Below are 23503 nucleotides of genomic sequence, written 5' to 3' on the forward strand. Positions count from 1 at the left end.
ATCAGGGGCTACGTGCACTTGAAACTTTCGATGCAACATGCATGTGGCATTCTTCCCAATGAATGAAGAAATCGTGAAAAAGGCCACATCATGCTAGAGACAAATTCCTACAATTGTGCATAATGTGATTGGAATGCCGGTCAGTACATTGCCATTATCCGCTCCTACTGCAGGAACATCCTGTTCTCTGATGGTCTCTAAGATTCTGTATCCAGCTGAACAGAGCCTGGAGCCTATGAGTCCAATGTGGACTCTCCCCGCCTTCCCAATGCCCATTGATGGAATTAAACTTAAACTGGTCTCTCTCTGATTGGCCAACCGCCGATTACCCGACGCGCAAAGCGTTGTGGTTGCTGATTGGTGAATACAAGGCGGCTGTTGTTGTGAAGAATTGGACCGGCACATGCTCAGTCCGCACAGACTCAGCTCCCAACAGGCATCCCGCCCGCCCCAGCGCATGCTCAGTCCGAACAGAGTGAGCGCACCACAAACCTCCATCCCGCCCCGGCAAATGCTCAGTCCACACAGACTCGGCGAACTTCCCCCGGCCCCGCCCCAACCGCCCTGGCAGCCAGCACTCCAAGGGCCGGAACGTCACCTGGCGGCATCGCCAATCAGCTGCTGTCTCTCTGAGACGCGGGACGGGATTGGTCAGAGGACAAATTCAAAATCTTGAACGGTTGAACCGCTGGATTCAAACGGATAGAGGTCTGGAGGAGGTCTGGGAGAGACAGGGAAAATATATATAAGCAGAGGAGAGAATATATATATATATATATATATAATCGAGAGAACAGGAGACAAATATCTAATAGTGAGTCGGGGAGAGAGTTAAGGAGGAGAGGAGCTGTCTGAAGCAGAGACCCGGAGTCATGGCGGACTCGCACATCAACTGGACTTACGATGCTCCGACTCACCTCGATTTCAACAACCTGGAGGAACAGTACGACCTCGAGGCCGACTGCTGGTTTGGTAAGTGGTGGCGGGATAGCCATCGGGAGAGGGGGGCTGACAGGGGTACTCCCCCGTGGCGGTAAATGTGCATCTCGCCCCCCCCCCCCCCCCCCCCCCCCCATGATTCGCTCCCTCCTGCTGCAGATTTGTTCCTCGGGGTGTTTTTGGGCAGCAGACATTTCTGGTTGCAGGATCCAATGATGTGTATTTTCCCCTCGCACAACAGCCGTGTTTACCCCCGCCTCGTGCCTGTCCCATTGTTCGGCTCAGCGAAGTTTCCAGTGATCCAGGCGTTACACTTATTTCTTACTTTTTAATGTAGCCAGATGTTCCCGCCCCAAAGGGGTTTACTAGAGCATTAGAAAATAAAAATCTAACCTCGAGCCTCATAATATGGGGAACCTAAGCTTTCGGTTTCTCTTGGACCATGTCACTTGGCAAGGCCAGCTGTTTTGCCCATCCTTAATTGCCCTTCGAAGGTGGTGGAGAGCTGTCTCGTGGAACCAGAGCAATCTGCATTTGGTGAATGAGGGATTGTTTGGAGTTGGACGAAAACAGGGAGTTAGGTGAAACTGAAAAGGCTGAATGCGGAGCTCAGTCTGGGCAGGAGTGGAGCACTACTGAGTTTCATAAACACCAAGGTCGGATTCCTCTTCTCATTGACTTCGCAGTCAGTAGCAGTGAAACGACCGTTAAGTATAAAAGTGTTCTTTTTTTTCGTGGAGGGTATTAACAGCACAGGCAGTGCTGAGTCAGGATCGGTATAATATAATTAAACAAAGTAGATTAAGGGAGGCAAGTATTCTTTATATACCATAATATTTTGTTAAGAGGGAGTAAATTTTGTTTAAAGAGCAGCACTGTAGCGTAGTGGTCAGCACTAGGGTTTCTGAGCGCCAGGGCCCCGGGTTCGTTTCCTGCCTTGGGTCACTGTCTGTGGAGTCTGCACCTTCTCCCTGTGTCTGCCTGCGTTTCCTCAGGGTGCTCCAGTTTTCTCCCACAAGTTCCTAAAGACGTGCTATTTGGTGATTTGGACATTCTGAATTCTCCCTCTGTGTACCTGAAAGGTGTTGAAATGTGGCGAGTAGAGGCTTCTCACAGCAACTTCATTGCAGTATTAATGTAAGCCTAGTTGTGACAATAAAGATTATTATATAGATAAGGGACTTGATAGTAGTTGTGGCAGGAGAGCTTGCATCCATGGTATGCTCCTTCTGTACTATGTGGCAAGTCATGGAAGTTTTAGTTAGTTGTAGTTGTCTCTAGTGACCATGTATGTGGGAAGGGTCCAACTGCAGCTACTGGCTCACCATATTTCTGAGATGGAGCGAAGAGCAGATTTGATGTGGAGCATCTGTGATGCTGTGCAGGTTGTGGATAGCATGTTCAGTGAGGTGGTCACACCGCAGGTGAGGATTGAACAGGCAGAAAAGGAATGGGTGACCACTCAGCAGGGTAGAAGAAAGCAAGTGGTGCAGGAGTCCCCTATGGCCATACGCCTTTTTAACAGATATGCTGTTGGGGAGATGGCAGTGTAGGGGAAAGTGGTGGCAGCCAACTTCATGGTACCATGGGTGGGTCTACTGCACAGGAGTGGAGGAGGAGGAAGAATGTCAGGGCTACAGTGGTAGGGATTCAATTGTAAAGGGAGCAGACAAGTGTTTCTGTGGCCATAAAATCTCTGGATTATTTCTGGTGCCATGTGCTAGTGGGTTTGGAACAAGAGCCCCTACCCATATGGCAATGTGTTATGAGTTAGAACGATTCGCTTCCCTGTGTCTAAATGGACCAAAAGACTTGAAGTCCAAGACTCCCTTGCTTGGAAGACTTAAATGTTGTTCTTCCAGTGCCAATGCTGGTGTTTTCTCTGAGCAAGTTTAGTGGCACCCATTTCATCGCTAGGTTGGGTATCAATCCACCATAATGGTTCACCATTCCTAGGAAAGACGTTCTGGGTGGCATGGCTTCTTATATGGCTCATTATCTTCAAGTGGTTTGAGTAAAAAAACTGTCGAGTCATGCTACAGTTGTATAGAACTTTGGTAAGGATGTTCTAGGAATATTGCGCACAATTCTGGTCACCATACTACCAGAAGAATGTGGAGGCTTTGGAGAGCGTGCAGAGGAAGTTTTTAGCAGGATTTTGCCTGGTCTGGAGGGTGTTAGCTATGTGGAGAGACTGAATAGACTGACTGTTTTCTTTATAAAGACAGAGTTTGCGGGGTGACCTGATATAGGTCTACAAAACTATGAGAGGCATAGACAGACTGGATAGTCAGACTTTTTCCCAGGGTAGAGGGGACAATTACTCAGGGACATAGGTTTAAGGTGCGAGGGGCAAGTTTTTGAGATGTACGAGGCAAGTTTTTTTACACAGGGTAGTGGGTGCCTGGAACTTGGCGTTCAAAAGGCATCTTGACAGACACATGGGTCTTGAGGGATACGGCACAAGAAAGTGCTGAGGGTTTTGGCAAAGGTTGGTATCATGACCAGTACAGGCTTGGAGGTCCGAAGGGTATTGCTGTGCTGTATTATTTGACTTATCACTTAATGGCATGAGTTGTATTCATGAATCTTGTTGGGTGCAGGTCTGCGATGTCCACTCTGAACCCCAAATTACCTCTGGCCTAGAAGGTGCATTTTTTCACATTTTTAGATTAACTTCTAGGTTCCTAAGCCTCTTCACCTCTTCCAGTGTGCTGTTCCTGTTACTAGGACATTTTTCTAGATAAACTGTTATCTTTGGGATATCTTGAAGTAGGTTCTCCCAGGAATGCTGGAATATCGCACAGGCTGAGGAAATGCTGAAAAGTAGCCTAGTGTTTTGGACTAAGACGTTTTGATTGTTGATTGTGACAAACCTTCGGGATTCTCAATCCATTTCTAGTTGCAGACAGGCATGGCTGTGTCCAGTTTGGAGTATGTTTGAACCCCAGTCCTCGCGCATTGTAACCAAACAGTTTGGTTTCAGTACAGGCTGATGGAGGCTGTCCACTTGAAAATGGGAATGGTTTGATGTTCCCAGTTCTTCCAGGCATTTAAGTTCATATTCCACATTTGATGTGGGGTGTAAGGGACTGATCTCCCTGTAAAATGTCAGCATTTACTCTAGACCAGCATAAATCGTGGCCTTTGTTCTCTTTATTCGCCCCAATTTGTTCTGAACAATGTTGTTTCTACAGAGACGTCCTGGAAAACGTTGCTTGAAATTTTGAAGATCTCCAGCTAATTTAACTTGGTTTCCTGCAGTCAGTCCCTTCCTGTGATCTATACCCCGCTACATTGAGCGAAGGCAGCTCGGTTTCTTGTTCCTTGCAAGGCAACACCATTTTCAGGGCTTCCCTTCTATAGGTCAACAACTTGGGCCCCCTTGTTGCTCAAATTAAAGGATTGAACCCCATCTCAAATATCGTTGCAAATCTGCTCACCCACCACTGTGGCTGCCCACCGTTCGATTTTTCTATTCGCCTGCAGGACGATCTGTTGGGGCTGTTTTATGCACTTGGGAGGATGTTGTGATCCTCATCAGCCCTCTCCACTTAGTTCACCAGTGCCATGATCTGCTACTGCTGGGTTCTGAGCCCATCATGTGGTCCCTTTTCGATAAAGGGTTGCAGTATCACAGAGGGTATGATTGTGCTGAGTGACTTGTCTAACTGTAGTCAGGCTGAAATCCACTTGCCATGCACATCTAGATTGAAGGCCTTGGTCCAATGTAGGTAATGTAAAAAGTGATGTGCTTCCACAACAGAGTCTGTAGACTAATTGTTGCGCTTTGATTCGTATATGGTCTCTTTTTTTTTTTTAATGCTAGATCAACAAAATAAGCAAGCGGCAGCAATTGGTCCTAGCCATGTGGAAGCACCTGCCACCCCAACTGGGGCTTCGCATTGCTGTGAAACAACAGGAGAAGCAAACCCAGTATCAAGCCAGCTGAACAAAGATGTTGCACCTACAAGTAAGAATTTGATTTTCCTTCTATATTGCAGCATGATGAGTAATACAGGACTTGGTGAGACCACATCTGGAGTACTTTGGGTGGCACAGTGGTTGGCACTGCTGTCTCCATGGATTCAATTCTGACCTTGTGTGACTGTGGAATTTGCACGTTTTTTGCCATATCTGCCTGGGTTTCCTCTGCTCCAGTTTCCTCCCACAGCCCAAAGATGTGCAGGTTTGGTGGATTGGCCATGCTAAATTGCCCCTTAGTGTCCAATTGGTTGGGTCGGGTTGCTGGGTTATGGGGAAGGATGTGGACTCGATGTGTCGAATGACCTCCTTGATTCTCTGATTCTGTGAACTGTATTGGCCTTTTATTTGAACATAAGAACTAGGAGCAGGAGTAGGCCATCTGGCCCCTCGAGTCTGCTCCGCCGTTCAATGAGATCATGGCTGATCTTTTGTGGACTCAGCTCCACTTTCCGGCCCGAACACCATAACCCTTAATCCCTTTATTCTTCAAAAAACTATCTATCTTTACCTTAAAAACATGTAATGAAGGAGCCTCAACTGCTTCACTGGGCAAGGAATTCCATAGATTCATAGAACGATACAGCGCAGTACAGGCCCTTCGGCCCTCGATGTTGCACCGACATGGAAAAAAAAAAAAAAAAAAACTAAAGGCCATCTAACCTACACTATGCCCTTATCATCCATATGCTTATCCAATAAATTTTTAAATGCCCTCAATGTTGGCGAGTTCACTACTGTTGCAGGTAGGGCATTCCACGGCCTCACCACTCTTTGCGTAAAAAACCCACCTCTGACCTCTGTCCTATATCTATTACCCCTCAATTTAAGGCTATGTCCCCTCGTGCTAGCCACCTCCATCCGCGGGAGAAGGCTCTCGCTGTCCACCCTATCTAACCCTCTGATCATTTTGTATGCCTCTATTAGTCACCTCTTAACCTTCTTCTCTCTAACGAAAACAACCTCAAGTCCATCAGCCTTTCCTCATAAGATTTTCCCTCCATACCAGGCAACATCCTGGTAAATCTCCTCTGCACCCGTTCCAAAGCTTCCACGTCCTTCCTATAATGAGGCGACCAGAACTGTACGCAATACTCCAAATGCGGCCGTACCAGAGTTTGGTACAGCTGCATCATGACCTCATGGCTCCGGAACTCAATCCCTCTACCAATAAAGGCCAACACACCATAGGCCTTCTTCACAACCCTATCAACCTGGGTGGCAACTTTCAGGGATCTATGTACATGGACACCGAGATCCCTCTGCTCATCCACACTACCAAGAATTTTACCATTAGCCAAATATTCTGCATTCCTGTTATTCTTTCCAAAGTGAATCACCTCACACTTCTCCACATTAAACTCCATTTGCCACCTCTCAGCCCAGCTCTGCAGCTTATCTATGTCCCTCTGTAACCTGCAACATCCTTCCGCACTGTCTACAACTCCACCGACTTTAGTGTCGTCTGCAAATTTACTCACCCATCCTTCTGCGCCCTCCTCTAGGTCATTTATAAAAATGACAAACAGCAACGGCCCCAGAACAGATCCTTGTGGTACGCCACTCGTAACTGATATTCACAACCCTTTGGGTGAAGAAGTTCCTCCGAAACTCAGTCCTAAGTCTACTTCCCCTTATTTTGAGGCTATGCCCCCTAGTTCTGCTTTCACCCACCAGTGGAAACAACCTGCCCGCATCTATCCTATCTATTCCCTTCATAATTTTAAATGTTTCTATAAGATCTCCTCTCATCCTTCTAAATTCCAACGAGTACAGTCCCAGTCTACTCAACCTCTCCTCGTAATCCAACCCCTTCAGCTCTGGGATTAACCTAGTGAATCTCCTCTGCACACCCTCCAGTGCCAGTACGTCCTTTCTCAAGTAAGGAGACCAAAACTGAACACAATACTCCAGGTGTGGCCTCACTAACACCGTATACAATTGCAGCATTGCCTCCCTACTCTTAAACTCCATCCCTCTAGCAATGAAGGACAAAATTCCATTTGCCTTCTTAATCACCTGTAAACCAACTTTCTGTGACTCATGCACTAGCACACCCAGGTCTCTGCACAGCAGCATGCTTTAATATTTTATTGTTTAAATAATAATCCCGTTTGCTGTTATTCCTACCAAAATGGATAACCTCACATTTGTCAACATTGTATTCCATTTGCCAGACCCTAGCCCATTCACTTAACCTATCCAAATCCCTCTGCAGACTTCCAGTATCCTCTGCACTTTTCGCTTTACCACTCATCTTAGTGTCATCTGCAAACTTGGACACATTGCCCTTGGTCCCCAACTCCAAATCATCTATGTAGATTGTGAACAATTGTGGGCCCAACACGGATCCCTGAGGGACACCACTAGCTACTGATCGCCAACCAGAGAAGCACCCATTAATCCCCACTCTTTGCTTTCTATTAATTAACCAATCCTCTATCCATGCTACTATTTTACCCTTAATGCCATGCATCTTTATCTTATGCAGCAACCTTTTGTGTGGCACCTTGTCAAAAGCTTTCTGGAAATCCAGATATACCACATCCATTGGCTCCCCGTTATCTACTGCACTGGTAATGTCCTCAAAAACCTCCACTAAATTAGTTAGGCACGACCTGCCCCATATGAACCCATGCTGCGTCTGCCCAATAGAACAATTTCTATCCAGATGCCTCGCTATTTCTTCCTTGATGATAGATTCCAGCATCTTCCCTACTACCGACGTTAAGCTCACTGGCCTATAATTTCCTGCTCTCTGCCTACCTCCTTTTTTACACAGTGCTGTCACGTTTGCTAATTTCCAATCCACCGGGACCACCCCAGAGTCTAGTGAATTTTGGTAAATCATCACTAGTGTATCTGCAATTTCCCTAGCCATCTCTTTTAGCACTCTGGGATGCATTCCATCAGGGCCAGGAGACTTGTCTACCTTTAGCCCCATTAGCTTGCCCATCACTACCTCCTTCGTGATAACAATCCTCTCAAGGTCATCACCTGTCATAACCTCATTTCTATCAGTCGCTGGCATGTTATTTGTGTCTTCCACTGTGAAGACCGACCCAAAAAACCTGTTCAGTTCCTCAGCCATTTCCTCATCTCCATTATTAAAACTCCCTTCTCATCCTCTGAAGGATCAATATTTACCGTAGCCACTCTATTTTTGCTTTATATATTTGTGAAAACCTTTGAATGTTTTTATATTCTGAGCAAGTTTACTCTCATACTCTATCTTCCTCTTCTTTATAGCTTTTTTAGTAGCTTTCTGTTGCCCCTTAAATATTTCCCAGTCCTCTAGTCTCCCACCAATCTTTGCCACTTTGTATGCTCTTTCCTTCAATTTGATACTCTCCCTTATTTCCTTAGATATCCACGGTCGATTTTCCCTCTTTATACCGTCCTTCCTTTTTGTGGGTATAAACCTTTGCTGAGCACTGTGAAAAATCGCTTGGAAGGTTCTCCACTGTTCCTCAACTGTTCCACCATGAAGTCTTAGCTCCCAGTCTACCTTAGCTAGTTCTTCTCTCGTCCCCTTGTAATCGCCTTTGTTTAAACACAAAACACTAGTATTTGATTTTACCGTCTCGCCCTCCATCTGTATTTTAAATTCCACCATATTGTGATCATTCCTTCCGAGAGGATCCCTAACTATGAGATCATGAATCAATCCTGTTTCATTACACAGGACAAGATCTAGGACCGCTTGTTCCCTCGTAGATTCCATTACGTACTGTTCTAGGAAACTATTGCGGATACATTCTATAAACCCCTCCTCAAGGTTGCCTTGACCGACCTGGTTAAACCAATCGACATGTAGATTAAAATCCCCCATGATAACTGCTGTACCATTTCTACATGCATCAGTTATCTCTTTGTTTATTGCCTGCCCCACCATAACGTTACTATTTGGTGGCCAATAGACTACTCCTATCAGTGACTTTTTCGCCCAAATGGATTCAACCTTATCCTCCATAGCCCCGATATCATCCCTAACTATTGCCCGGATGTCATCCTTAAATAACAGAGCTACACCACCTCCCTTACCATCCACTCCGTCCTTCCGAATAGTTTGATACCCTCGGATATTTAACTCCCAGTCATGACCATCCTTTAACTGTGTTTCAGTAATGGCCACTAAATCATAGTCATTCACGATGATTTGCGCCATCAACTCATTTACTTTATTCCGAATACTACGAGCATTCAGGTAAAGTACACTTATGTTGGTTTTTTTTACCTCTGTTTTGAATCTTAACATCTCCAGTTTTACTCCTTTTAGTATTACTGGGCCTATTCACTGAGCTCCCCATAGTCACTGTACCTTGTACTGTCGCCCTTTTTGATTTTTGACTATGTCTTCTCTGTCTTGCACTTTCCCCCTTCCTTTTGCTTCTGTCCCTGTTTTACTACCTTCCAACTTCCTGCATCGGTTCCCATCCCCCTGCCACATTAGTTTAAACCCTCCCCAACAGCTTTAGCAACCCCCCCCCCCCCCCAAGGACATCGGTTCCAGTCCTGCCCAGGTGCAGACCGTCCGGTTTGTACTGGTCCCACCTCCCCCAGAACCGGTCCCAATGCCCCAGGAATTTGAATCCCTCCCTCTTGCACCATCTCCCGGGCCACGCATTCATCCTATCTATCCTGACAGTCCTACTCTGACTAGCTCGTGGCACTGGTAGCAATCCTGAGATTACTACCGTTTGAGGTCCTACTTTTTAGTTTAACTCCTAACTCCCTGAATTCAGCTTGTAGGACCTCATCCCGTTTTTTACCTATATCGTTGGTGCCTATGTGCACCACGACAGCTGGCTGTTCACCCCCCCCCCCCCCCCCCCCCCCCCCCCCCCCCCCCCCCCCCCCAGAATGTCCTGCAGCCGCTCCAAGACATCCTTGACCCTTGCACCAGGGAGGCAACATACCATCCTGGAGTCTCGATTGCGTCCACAGAACCGCCTGTCTATTCCCCTTACGATCGAGTCCCCTATCACTATAGCCCTGCCATTTTTCTTCCTGCCCTGCTGCGCAGCAGAGCCAGCCACGGTGCCATGAACCTGGCTGCTGCTGCCTTCCCCTGGTGAGCCATCTCCCTCAACAGTATCCAAAGCGGTATATCTGTTTTGCAGGGAGATGACCGCAGGGGACACCTGCACTGCCTTCCTACTCTTGCTCTTTCTTTTGGTCATCCATTTTCTATCTCCCTCATTAACTTTCACCTGCGGTGTGACCAACTCGCTAACGTGCTATCCACGACCTCCTCAGCATCGTGGATGCTCCAAAGTGAGTCCATCCGCAGCTCCAGAGCTGTCAAGCGGTCTAACAGGATCTGCAACTGAGCACACGTCTTGCACGTGAAAGAGCCAGGGACAGTGGACGTGTCCCTGAGCTCCCACATCGCACACGAGGAGCATGACACGGGTCTGGGATCTCCTGTAATGTCTTAAACCTTAGGTAAACTTATACAACTACGATTTCAAAATAATAAATAAATTAGACAATGAAAGAAAAATTACTTACCAGTCACTTACCTGGGTTAAAAACCACCCCCTCTCACTCTGCACCGAATTACCTCACTGCACCAAATTACCATGTTGCAATCCCCACTCTGGATGTGCTTACTCCGGCTGTGTCTCTTTGACCTACGCAAGCTTCTTACCTGATATTCCCTAGAGGACGTGGAAGGGCGGGGGACACTGCAAGTGTAGTGTCTCAGGTTTAGCAACCGCCCGACCTGTTGCAGGCACTCACCTTCCCGACAGGCCCCTGCTCCCGCCGAAAATCCGGAGGCCGCTCCCGCTGGAAGGTAAGCAAATTTAAAAGTACTCACTCACCTTCACGACAAGCCCCTGCTCCCGCTTCCCAACGACCGTGGTTGTTTTTTTTTTGGTTAGAGGAGGGGGTAGGGAGGGAAACACTGAGGAAGTGTTTCGGGTTTAACTGTCACTTGACAACAGCCCCTCCACAAACCACCTTCAAATTAGGCTGACCGCACTGCACGTATGCAAATCTCCCCGGAACAGCCAATCAGTAGCTCTGCTCTGCTGCCCTCTGCTGGATAAAGAAATATGTAAATGTAATGGAAGCTGTTCAGAGAAGGTTTAGAACACAGTGCCTTTCGCCCCATCGAGTCTGCACTGACCCACTTAAGCCCTCACCTTCTTCTACCCTAACCCTGTAACCCAATAACTCCTCCTAACCTTTTTTTTTGGCCACTAAGGGCAATTGTGCATGGCCAATCTACCTAACCTGCACGTCTTTGGACTGTGGGAGGAAACCGGAGCACCCGGAGGAAACCCACGCAGACACTGGGAGAACATGCATACTCTGCACAGACAGTGACCCAGTGGGGAATTGAACCTGGGACCCTGGCGCTGTGAAGCCACAGTGCTATCCACTTGTGCTACTGTGCTGCCCTTTACTGGACTAAAGTCTGCAGTCAGAGGATTGCCTTTTTGAGGAAAGGTTGGACTCATTAGGCTTGTATCTGCTGGAGTTTAGAGTAAGGAGGCTTGATTGAAACATGCAAGGTCTTGAGACTGTGACAAGTTGGAGAGGATATTGTCGTCTTGTGGGAGAATCTAATACCAAGGGCCACCGTCTAAATATTACGCATCACCAACTTTTAGGATTAGAATTTAGGTGAAACTATTTGAGGGTCTTGAGTCTTTGGAACCCTCCCCCTTTGGAAGCAGTGTCCTTGAATATTGTTAAAGGAGATAGAATCTTGATAAGCAAAGAGGATGAAAGGTTATTGGGGATGGATCAGCCATGACTTGGGTTTTGGTGTACACAAAATAATTTCAAAATTTGCACATGGCAAAAATGTAGAAGTCTTGTGAGGAGTATAATAGATTTCATGGCCATAGACTTGGCTGGTAAAACATTACATTTAGTCAAGTGCTGCATTTTAGTCTGAGGTGAGGAAATAATTTTTTAATAATAGTGGTCACGTGATGTGAACTCTGGAACGGCTACGTTTTCATGAGCTCAGGCTCCAATTCAGCTCATGCTGCTGGCCTTGCTCTGCACCATTTTATCCTAACGCGCATCCCAAAATGACTTATTTTAGGGGTATATGTCTTGTACTATGTCCCCAGAAGATCCTGGCTAGATTTTAGTGATGCGGAGCGAGTTACATTAAACCATCATCATGTGATAGAAGAGGTCTGAGGCAGCCTGACACATTTTTCAGTTGGTTGCCATGCTTTCAAAATCTTTTCAAATGTTTTTGAAGGCTGGGTGTTTCAGGTTTGATGGAGTGCGCATTGTGTCCTGGGGTCGGTTGGAGGTCCCTACCACTGGTTTTGTGTTGTCCCATCACTGATGTTCGTCGTGAGGGATTGGGGGTTGGAGGTGACTGGACATTACTGCAATACCCCTGCCTCAGTCATGGTAGAGGGAAAGGCGTTTTGTTTGATGGAACTTTGGAGCAATCCTGCCTTGGCTTTGGCCTTTTCAAGCACCATGAATGGTGTTTAGCTCCGGTGGCTAGACGGCTGGTCCATGGTGCAGAGCAAGGCCAGCAGCATGAGCTGAATTCCTGTATTGGCTGAGGTTATCCATGAAGGCCTGCCAACTCAACCTTGCCTGCCATGTGGTGATCCTCCGGTTAAATCACAACCAGTCTGCTCTTCCCCCTCCAAGGGGAAAGCAGCCTATGGTCATCTGCCGCAACAATTACTTTACCTTTCAATAATCCTGGATTTTATTCCTTGTGATTACGCTGATTAGACTGCGCAATATAGGAGCATGAAGGCATGGATTGTCTCTTATCCTGTTGGCAAAAAACAAAAACAAATGTGACCTGTGAGGGACTGCATTTTAGACATCGCTTACCTCATTTCTAAAGATGAGTAGAGCCATGGTAGAGAAGTGGGTGGTAGGTTTAGATAAGTCCTCACTTGGATTGAGGGAAGTGCCAGTCAATCAATTTTTTATTTTGCTTTTCCATTACTTTGAATCTTGAGAATCCATGCTTATCTCCTGTGAAGGTCTGGACATATGTATCTTAGAGGGGACTGGGACTTCTTAGTGATTAGTGTCACTGTAGTTGGAGTAGGGGAAAAGTTTGATGGCATGCACCTGGGTGTGGTCGGTTAATCCTTGCTCAATTTGATGGCTTGAGTCTGCTGTTGCAGCACTGAGTAGGCTTCCTGAGCGCCACCCTCATTGTAGGCCTTACGTGGGGGGTGCAATGTTTTTTGTCTCTGAGGCAGCGCTGCTCTGCCCCCAAGTAGCCATTATTTTTTGTAATGGCGTACATTGCTGGTCTGTGTCTGTCATTTTGATTTAATATGGCCATTCCTCCCCTTCTGGGGTTTCTTTGTTTCTTCTCCTATCTGGGTTGGCATGCTGTTGCAGGTCCTGAATTGGTCTGGGCGGTTGGTGGGGGGAGGAGGAGGAGGTAAGAGAATTGTCTCCATTTATTTGAAGGGAGAGAGAGAACACCCCTGCCCCCAGCCCCATCAAAATGCCCAGTTGATGGGTGTCTTGACTATTCTTCTCCTTGGTGGTGGAGTCTCCTCTGAGGATGGTGTCCATGGGACTGGTGGGCTGCCCTCGATGTATTTGGTGAGGTGTTGAGGCTGGCTGGGTCGTGAGTCTTGGGCATGGGCTAGGTATCCTGGGGGTATGGGATGGGTATCCTGGGGGTACTGAATCCTATCTGTGTAGTTTGTGCAGAACTGGGGGGGGGGGGGGGGGGGGGATACGGGCTCATATATGTGTAGTGTGTGCAGGACTGGACTTGGCCAGTATCATGTGCCTGTTCAGGACATTCCTTAGCCAGGCTGTTCTGCGAGGCGGAGTGAGGTTTGAACGAGCAGCCTTATCTTTTCTCTTATCCTGTGGTGAGGGGTGGATGCCAGAGGGTCATGCGTGTATGGCTGTGTCCTGGTCCTTTTATCTTGAGACCCTCTACTCCTGGTAGTTTTGCCTTTTATCCTGTCGCTGAGAGGTGCTGATCGCAATCACGGTATTTGGGCCTCACGGTAGCATGGTGGTTAGCATCAATGCTTCACAGCTCCAGGGTCCCAGGTTCGATTCCTGGCTGGGTCACTGTCTGTGTGGAGTCTGCACGTCCTCCCCGTGTGTGCGTGGGTTTCCTCCGGGTGCTCCGGTTTCCTCCCACAGTCCAAAGATGTGCGGGTTAGGTGGATTGGCCGTGCTAAAATTGCCCGTAGTGTAAGGTTAATGGGGGGGATTGTTGGGTTACGGGTATATGGGTTACGTGGGTTTAAGTAGGGTGATCATTGCTCGGCACAACATCGAGGGCCGAAGGGCCTGTTCTGTGCTGTACTGTTCTATTCTATTCTATTCAATGACAATATTCCAGATCTATTGTGTGCATTGTTTCTGATCCTCCATGTGAAATGATGATGATTATTCAGTACCATGCTGGAGATTGGGGGTTTTGTTGCCTCTATCCTTCTACAACTGCGATTCTCGCTACTTTTGCAGGGTTAAAGAATCTATGATTGACTCCTGCAAATGTACGTACAGTGTGTGCCCAAAGATGACGCAAAGATCTTCACCTGAATTCTTCTTGTGAGCAATTGCCATGTGGGAAAGTGTGCACCATTTCATCATATTTTCATGGCATTCTCTTTCTCTCCCTTATTCGCTGGCATTGTGGATGGCGGCACAAGGTTGTATCTAATGATTTTGTTGGGCCCCTAACTATATTCTTCTGTCCTCTTTATCTGTATGTTGCTACTGTACTATTCCTGTGGTTTTGTTGCAATGTTTGTTCTTCAAAAAAAACTTGGACTCGTGTGCACAAACCATTGAAGTTGCCAGGGCAGATTGATAAAGCACATGGGATTTCTGAATAGGGGGCATAGAGTGCAAAAGTTATCATGGACCTCTGTAAAATACTGTTCAGCTTCAACTAGAGTATCCTGTCCAATTCTGGGTGCCACACCGTTGGATGTGAAGGCATCTAATGTGGAGTACAGGAAAATTTGAGAGCGGTTCCAGGAATGCAAAGCTTCCATTTGCAGGATTGATTAGAGAAGATGGGACTGTGTCCTCTGATTTGATGGAAGGTGCTCAAAATCCTGAGCCTCGAGAGGGAGGATTGTTGAGTTGGTGAAAGTGTTGAGAACTGACCATTTGTTTAGAAACAACAGCGACATGAGGAACATCCTTACTATGCAGTGAGTGGCTGATCTGGAATGCACTGTGAGTATCATGGAAGAAGGCTCAATCGTGCCCTTCTTTAGGGAATTGGATAGTTATCTGAAAGAGGAATGGCAGGTAAGTCAGATGATCAAGAGTTGCTCTTGCCAAGAGTAGGTTTAGATAAAAAAGTACCCAGTTCATTTTTGTGTAAACTCCACATGGACTGGGATCAAACCCAAGTCCTCGGTGCCATGAGGCAGGCAGTTCTAATAACTGCTCCATTGTGCCGTGGAAGTTCCAATGATTTTTAGGAACATGGGAATAGAAGGACCTTTTAAAGGTGTTAATCTCATTTATTCCCAGTGTCACTCTAAAGGTAAGGTAAAGTCACCATAGTTGCAGCTGACCATGGGCTGCTTTTCCCTTTTTGAAGGGGAGAGCTGACTGGTGGTTTAACCTGAGGATCACCTCGGGTGACAGGTAAGGTTGCAAAGGTGGCGCATTCATGAATTACCTCAGCCGGTACAGGAATTGAACCTGTGATGCTGGCCTTGTTCTGTATAACAACCAGCTGTCTAGCCCACTGCTAAACTGACCCCTGAATAACTTGTAGCAAAGTCTTTTTGCAGAGAGCTATGATGGTTTCTATTGTGTTTTCTTCACGTTCACTGTGATGTGTTGGGTACTCTGGATCCGTGGAGACTGCGTTTACCTCAGCAGTAACACATACAGGCTACCAACACTTGAAATAGTACAACACTATTTTATTAAGCTAGAATAGTACAACACTATGTTAGATTATCTGACGACCTATGCCTATCCTAACCAGTCTATGCACTCAGCACATGGTGAAGATCTGTGCTGTGAGCTCTGTCCTTCTGAGAGGTGACATCCCGAATGAGCGGGAAAACTGATGCCCTCTGAGTGTGATCTAACTGGTGATTGGCTGCGGTGTTGATTGATTGATCGTGCTGTGTGTCAATCAGTGTATGTGTGTCTGCGTGTCTGCACCATGATACACTGGTGTATATTATGACACACTGGACATTTCCAGGTACTTTATGACTATCTTTAAACTGCTCTCGCCCTAATGCAGCAGCTAATTGTGCACAGCAAGCTTCCATAAATTGCATTGTGATGTTGTCCAGATTATATGCATTTTTGTGATGTTGATTGAGGGATAAATATTGTACAGGGCATGGAGGGTTGCTCCCTAGTTCTTATTATTTTGTGGGGTCTTTCACATCCAACCAAGAGGATAATCTTTCACATCCAACCAAGAGGATAAATGGTCCCTTGTTTGAATGTCTAATCTGACAATGCAGCACTCAGTCCTGCATTAAGTATGTGCTTAATTTTGGACAATGCGTGACCCGACAACTATCCGCTAGTGCTATCAGTGAGCCACAACTGAATATATCTTATTGATTCTATATCATATATTTGGATTGAAATCTAACAGTAAGTGTGTTCTTCAATAAAACCATAAGACATAGGAGCAGAATTAGGCCACTTGGCCCATCGAGTCTGCTCCCCTATCAATCATGGCTGATTATTTTTCTCACCCCCACTCTCCTGCCTTCTCCCCATAACCTCTCATCCCCTTTTTAATCAAGAACCTATCTATCTAGCACTTAAAGACACTCACTGATTTGGCTGCATAGCCTTATGCGGCAAAAAGTTCCACAGATTCACCACCTACTGGCTGAAGAAATTCCTCCTCATCTGAGGTGGTGTCCTCTGGTTCTAGTTTTTCCTACAAGTGGAAGCATCCTCTCCATGTCCACTCTATCCACAGACCTCACAGTATCCTGTAAATTTCAATAAGATTCTCCCCCACCTCATCCTTCTAAACTCCAACGAGTACAGACCCAGAGTCCTCATAATAGGTGCAACTGCAGTTTCATGTGGAGAAGCAACTATTCAAATGTATTTGTTCAGTTTCTTGTTCTATTCAGAGTTTGTTTACTTTTCCCCCACCAGAAGATACTGCTGATAAACCACCACAAAACATTGTACTCTCTGTGGAAGCATCCAGAGACAACTCCAAGACTGCTCCTAAAACAATGTCACTGAGGAGGCAAGTAGTAAAATGTGGCATCAAGTAGATTGCTGCTCTTAATTTATTGTAGCTGGCCCAAGGTTGGTTGCTGGGATGACCATGATAATAGGCTGGGAGTGAAGCGCGACAGTCCAGTGAAATTTTAACCTCTTTCTGTTGACTCGTACAGGAATCAAATATGAGCTTGTTAAATTTACCCTAAAATGGAATGGTAGACACATACCACGCATGGTTAACATGTGGGTGTACCTACACTACATGGACTGCAATGGTTCAAGAAGTTAGCTCATCAATTTCTGGGTGGGTAGTAAATGCTGGCCTAACCAGTGATGCTTAAACATTTAAAAAGGACCTGACATTGGGTGACCTGAGAAGTGAATTGTAACATGAATTATATTTGTTTTTAAAAAATAAATTTTAGAATACCCAATTACTTTTGTCCAACTAAGGGGCAATTTAGCATGGTCAGTCAACCTACCCTGAACATCTTTGGGTTGTGGGGGTGTGACCCATGCAGGCACGGGGAGAATGCGCAAACTCCACACGGACAGGGGGCTGGGATTGAACCCGGGTCGTCAGCGCTGTGAGAGTGCTAACCACAGCATGACTGTGCTGTCATGAATTGTATTTGTGTCTGATAAGTAAACAATGTATGGGATTGAATGGAGATAGAGATTTAGAAAGAAATCTGAAAGGAATAACATTTATTCAATTCGGAACAATGTGTTGAAGTGAGTGAATGTTGTCAGGGCAAAGTTTTTTATTTTGACTGTAGCATGCTAACTCCTATCTGGTCTAAATTTTAATTTTCACTAGATCGACTAGGAAATCATCTGAACAATTGAGACAAGAATTGGGCAAAATCCGAGCTGTAAGAAGAACTCAGGGTCTTGAATCTATGGAGCCTCCAGTGAGCAAAAAAGCTAAATTGTAAGCTGCTTGTTTAACTTTCTCGAGAGATTGTGCATGCTGGTTTTGGGGGGAGGGGGTCTTTTCATGACTTTCTACCCCGATGCCTGAAAGTACAGTAGTCTGGATGTTCAGAATTATCTTGGGACAACAGCAAGTTTCCCACAGTGGAACCCTTCCATTCTGACCAATGTTTGGAAAATGCTGTAATTGTTAGCTCTTGTTTTCTTCAAGAATTGCCTGTCTTGTTTTTTTAAAATTTTAAATGTTTCCAATTAAGGGACAATTTAGCGTGCCCAATCCACTGAGCCTGCACATCTTTGGGTTGTGGAGGTGAGACCTACGCAGACACTGGGAGAATGTGGAAACTCTGCATGGTCAATGATCCAGGGCCGTGATCAAACCCAGGTCCTCAGTGCTGAGGCAGCTGTGCCAGCCACTGCTGCCCAGCCTTGTCTTCACGCTGGTGTTACTCCTTGGGCTGGTTTACCACAGCTGGCTTGTAATGCAGAACAAGGCCAGAAGCGTGGATTCAATTCCAATACCGGGCTGCCCGAACAGGTGCCGGAATGTGGCGATTAGGGGCTTTTCACTAACTTAATTGAAGCCTACTTGTGACAATAAGCTATTATTATTATGTTGTTGTACTTCATTGGGTTTCTGATAAATATTGCACTGAGGGATGCATAGTTTGCCAATCCTGCAATCAAAAGCCTTCCATCATAAAATGGGTGTGGCTTTTTTGAACCCACACCATCAATTGCTTTGCGGAGATGTCAAGTAGACAAATTATTCTAGGTGTACTTTGTGTGGTGGTAACTAAGCTGCTTGTATTGGTCTAACACAGGCATTTTCAAGTCGGGCATGACCTGCAGGCGGGTTGCGGGAGGGTCGCGGTGCTCGGCATTGTTAAAAGCCAGCTGCAAAAAGTTTGGGGGGAGTGATGTGATTGGTTGCTTTCTGAACTTTGATGCTGATGACGTGGAAATCTCTTACTTCGAGAATGGTCTGGATTTGTTGGCTGGGTTGGGTCCCGAAGGTAAGTTCGTTGGTAAAAATAGGTCCCTGGGGAAAAAAATTTGAAACATGTTGGTCTAACATAGTTGTGGTTTGAACTGCATTTCTGGAGATGGCTAACATAAATAAAAAATATTCTTGTTAAATCTAGAGTTCTGACTGGGAGGCGCTCTGGGAGTAGAACAGGAAGTCTGAGCCGTAACTCCAAATTGACCTTGCCGGCCACACCAACCGTTCTCAAGTAAGTCTTACTACTTCTGAAATAGGAATATGCATCCTTTCTTTAAGTTGTCTTGCTACTTTTATTTTGTGATGCAGCTATTAATGCAAGTTGTGGCAAGTCTTTATTGAGTTTGACAGTTTGTTCATTCTCAACTTAATACAATCCTTAGCATCTCATCTCCATTTTGTATTTAATGTGAAAGAAGGCCATTTGGCCTGTCATGTCTGTGCTGACAAGAAATTCACGTATGCCACACTCCTGCTTGAAGGGCCGAATGGCCTACTTCTAGTTTCTTATGTTTTTCCCATAGAACTGCAAATAGTTCTCTTCAGATAATGATCCAATTCCCATTGATCAAATCTGCCTCGCCCATGGTTTTTAGTCATGCATTCCAACTCTTAACCAGTTGCTGTGGATATCCTGTGTCTGGATCCTTTCACTAATGGGAACAGTTTCCCCCTTTTCTACTCTGTTTAGACCTTTTTATGATTTTGAAAACCTCTATCCAATCTCTCTTAATTGTTTCTGCACCAGAAACAGTCTCCACTATCGTGGAACTAAATTGCCTCATCCCTGGAGCTATTTTCATGAATCTCATCCTGCACTCTTCCTAATGCCTGACCAAGGCACAGACTTGAGACTTTGTTCCTTTTTATGGCTCACTTCATCATTCCAAATGCATTACAGAATTCAAAAATAACTTTCTCCTCAGCTGCAGATTATCTTCTGTAGTTCTTCATTTGTCTCAACATCTAGTAGCAGTTTATTAAAATTGTCTACAATTTGCCAATAACTGGAAGTCATAGATTCAACTGTTTTTGAAGGGTACAGGGGGTCAGAATGTTTCCACTCGGTTGTCGGATTTGAAACACCACTCAGTTGCCTGAATTTGAAATTGTGTTGGAAGCTTTCCATGCGTTAAAAGGAGTTGGGTAATATTTGAGGATGGTAACTTGTAGGGTTCTTGATTTGATTGTCACGTGTACTGAGGTACAGTGAAAAGTATTGTGTACAGCCCAGACAGATTGTTCCATACATGAAAAAACATAGGCCATGCATAAAATAACAATGTAAATACATAGACACAGGGCATAGACCAAAATATGACAGCTCTTTGAATGAGTCACCACAACAAAATGGGCAGAACGGCCGCCTGATTTCTGTTCTCTCTTGCTCTGAATTCTAATGAAATCACTTTTTTCGCCTTGATTTGAATGACCTGGGTGCAGAGGTCAGACAAGAACTTTGGTGTTACGAACCTTTATACGGTTCCCCATCTGCCCCTTTTGGAGTACAGGTGATATCTCTTTTTTTTTTTTCCCCTGCCCCAAATTGGGAGGAGCCTCACTGGATATAAACCCCAGCCTGAGAGCATGGCGGAGCAGGTGACCCTGCATGATGAGTAGTGTATTTGTGAATAGAGTAAATTAGCCTAGTACATAGCAGAGGGAGGAAACTGAGCACAGGTATTTCAATGTACAATGCCCCTGGAGGTTTATTACCCTTCTGGTCAGCATTTGGTTGTCAGCAAGGTGAGTACATGAATGAGAAAGTGGGTGTCCAGCATAATTCACTGAGTGGCCTGTGTGCTCCAAATTCCATGTAGCTTCTCTTCATCACCCCACATTATGTCAGTCACCTCATGCCAGACTTGAACTTTATTTCATTAAGTTAGAAGATCTGTCTCTGGAATACTGGGATGAGAACATGTTATCCTGCTTTGTAATGAAGACTTTTTCTTGTGGAAAGGAAGGGCTGGTCAAATTGTAGCAAGTCTTTTAAGACTTGTTAAAGCTGCAGGGTTTGATTCCTTTGGAAAATATGGTTCTAAAACAATTTTCTCAGTTGTAGTTGAGAATTTGTTAAAGATTATTTATTCTGACTTCTCTACTTTGCTTCCCTATAGGAGGAAGCAACATATGGGTTCAAAGGGAAAAAGCACAGAAGAGTTGGAAATTGAAAAGATGGCGCAATTTCAGAAGGAAATGGCAGAGCAGAGGAAAGCTAACGAGGAATCACTGAAGCTGGCCATATCTGGTGCAGGTACCATATGCCAACAGAATGAAGGTTGGAAAGAGAATTATGTTGTTCCTCCTGGCGGTTGAGGTAAAGTTCCACACATATCCAAGTTGGCCACTAAATATCTGGAGCTGAAAGACGGCTAATCAGTACAGCTGACCACACCGCTCCCTTTGTGCAGTCTGTTAATAGCAGGTTCATGTCGCAGTGATCTGGAATAAACCTCTTTCCCTCTTGCGACCAAGAAAATGTTAACTAGCTATCCTGCTGAGATTAGATAACTTGGCACAGACCATATTTGCAACATTCTGGCTTTGGTCAGCACACTGGCTTGATCAACAGAATCACCTGGGGAAGGTTAAAGTAATTATACCTGCACAGAAGATCTTGCACTTGATTTGCTATTACCAAGCCAATGTTCTAGCATTGTAGATTCTTCTCATTCATAAGCGCTTTCTTTTTTAAACTTGCAGTACCCAATTTGTTCCCCCAATTAAAGGGCAATTTTTACCCTGCACATCTTTTTGGGTTGTGGGGGTGAGACCCATGCAGACAAGAGATGTGCAAACTCCACGTGGGCAGTGACCCGGGACTGGGATCGAACCTGGGTCCTTGGTGGATGATATACATAAGAATTAATGAACATGGTATCCAGTGAACCATGGGGTCCCTTTCCTTCCTAGTTCAAGATTCTCTTTTAAGGTTGAGTTTTCTGCACAGAAGGTGCTGTATGCCTGGAACCCGCTGCCAGAGGAGGTGGCGGAAGCATGTACGATAGTGACATTTAAGGGGCATCTTGACAAATAGATGAATAAGCTGGGAATAGAGGGATACAGACCCCTGGAAGTGTAGGAGGATTTGGGTTAGAAAAACAGTATGGTCGGCGCAGACTTGGAGGGCTGAAGGGCCTGTCTCTGAGTTGTACTTTTCTTCCTTTGTTAACCTGCTCAATCGCCAGTTCAGAAGGCAACTGCACTGTTAGCATTTTGTCGTTAGGGCTAGAATACAAGAGCAGGGTTGTAGTTCTGGGGTTGGAGAAGGATTTGGTCAGGCCCTATTTGGAGTATTGTGGGACCCGTATTTAAGGAAGGATGTGCTGGCCTTGGAAAGAGCCCAGAGATGGTTCACGAGAATTATTCTGGGGAATGAAGACCTTGTCATATGAGCTGTTGAGGACTGTGGGTCTGTACTCAGGAGTTTAGAAGGATGAGGGGGATCTTAGTGAAACGGTAGGATACTGAGCGGCCTGGTTAGAGTGGACGTGGAGAGGATGTTTCCACTAGTAGGAAAAACTAGAACCCAAGTGCACAGCCTCCGACTGAAGGTATCATCCTTTAAGACGGAGATGAGGAGGAATTTCTTCAGCCAGAGGGTGGTGAATGTGTGGAACTCTTTGCCGTAGAAGGCTATGGAGTCCAAATCACTGAGTGTCTTTAACACAGAGATATGTTCTTGATTGATAAGGCGATTGGAGGGTGGCATGTGGCGCAAATGGTTAGCACTGGGACTACAGCACTGAAGACCTGGGTTTGAATCCCAGCCCTGGGTCACTGTTGATGTGTTATTTGCACATTCTCCCCATGTCTGTGTGGGTTTCACCCCCACAGCCCAAAGATGTGCAGGTTAGGTGGATTGGCCATGCTAAATTGCCCCTTAATTGGGAAAAAAAATGATTGGGTATTCTAAATTTGTATTTTTTTTAAATAAGGGGATCGGGGTTAATGGGGATGGGAAACATATCAGCCATGATTGAATGGCTTAATTCTGCTCCTTCTATGGTCATTGGGTTTACACCCGTTGCTTAATTCAAATAGTACGAAAAGTCCAACAGGTTTTATTGGAACCACTAGCTGCTAGATTCCAAAGAAACCTGTTTGACTTCACGGTAAAACAATGTTGCTTCACAGCTCCAGGGTCCCAGGTTCAATTCCTGGCTTGGGTCACTGTCTGTGTGGAGTCTGCACGTTCTCCACATGTTTCCTCCGGATGCTGCGGTTTCCTCCCACAAGTCCCGAAAGACATGCTTGTTAGGTGAATTGGACATTCTGAATTCTCCCTCTGTGTACACAAACGGGTGCTAGAATGTGGCGACTAGGGGCTTTTCAAGTAACTTCATTACAGTGTTAATGTAAGCCTATTTGTGACAATAAAGATGATTAAAACATGGTGTGGTAAGATGTCTTACTGTGCCCACCCCAGTCCAACGCTAGCATCTCCACATTAATTCAAAT

At 45.6% G+C, this 23503-nt stretch overlaps 1 protein-coding gene across 1 annotated transcript in view; it reads left to right on the plus strand.

Annotated features, from left to right (window-relative positions):
• Positions 1-588: 588 nt before the first annotated feature.
• Positions 589-23503, plus strand: part of tpx2 (TPX2 microtubule nucleation factor) — a 46735-nt gene continuing 23820 nt past the window's right edge. Inside the window, exons 1-6 of the mRNA XM_038802903.1 lie at positions 589-972; positions 4769-4912; positions 17026-17122; positions 17921-18034; positions 19182-19271; positions 21160-21296. Of these exons, the coding sequence (XP_038658831.1) occupies positions 873-972; positions 4769-4912; positions 17026-17122; positions 17921-18034; positions 19182-19271; positions 21160-21296 (682 nt within the window). The 5' untranslated portion in view covers positions 589-872. The remainder of the gene's footprint in view (positions 973-4768; positions 4913-17025; positions 17123-17920; positions 18035-19181; positions 19272-21159; positions 21297-23503) is intronic.

This window comes from Scyliorhinus canicula, chromosome 7 (assembly GCF_902713615.1).
Source record: "Scyliorhinus canicula chromosome 7, sScyCan1.1, whole genome shotgun sequence".
Taxonomy (NCBI): domain Eukaryota; kingdom Metazoa; phylum Chordata; class Chondrichthyes; order Carcharhiniformes; family Scyliorhinidae; genus Scyliorhinus; species Scyliorhinus canicula.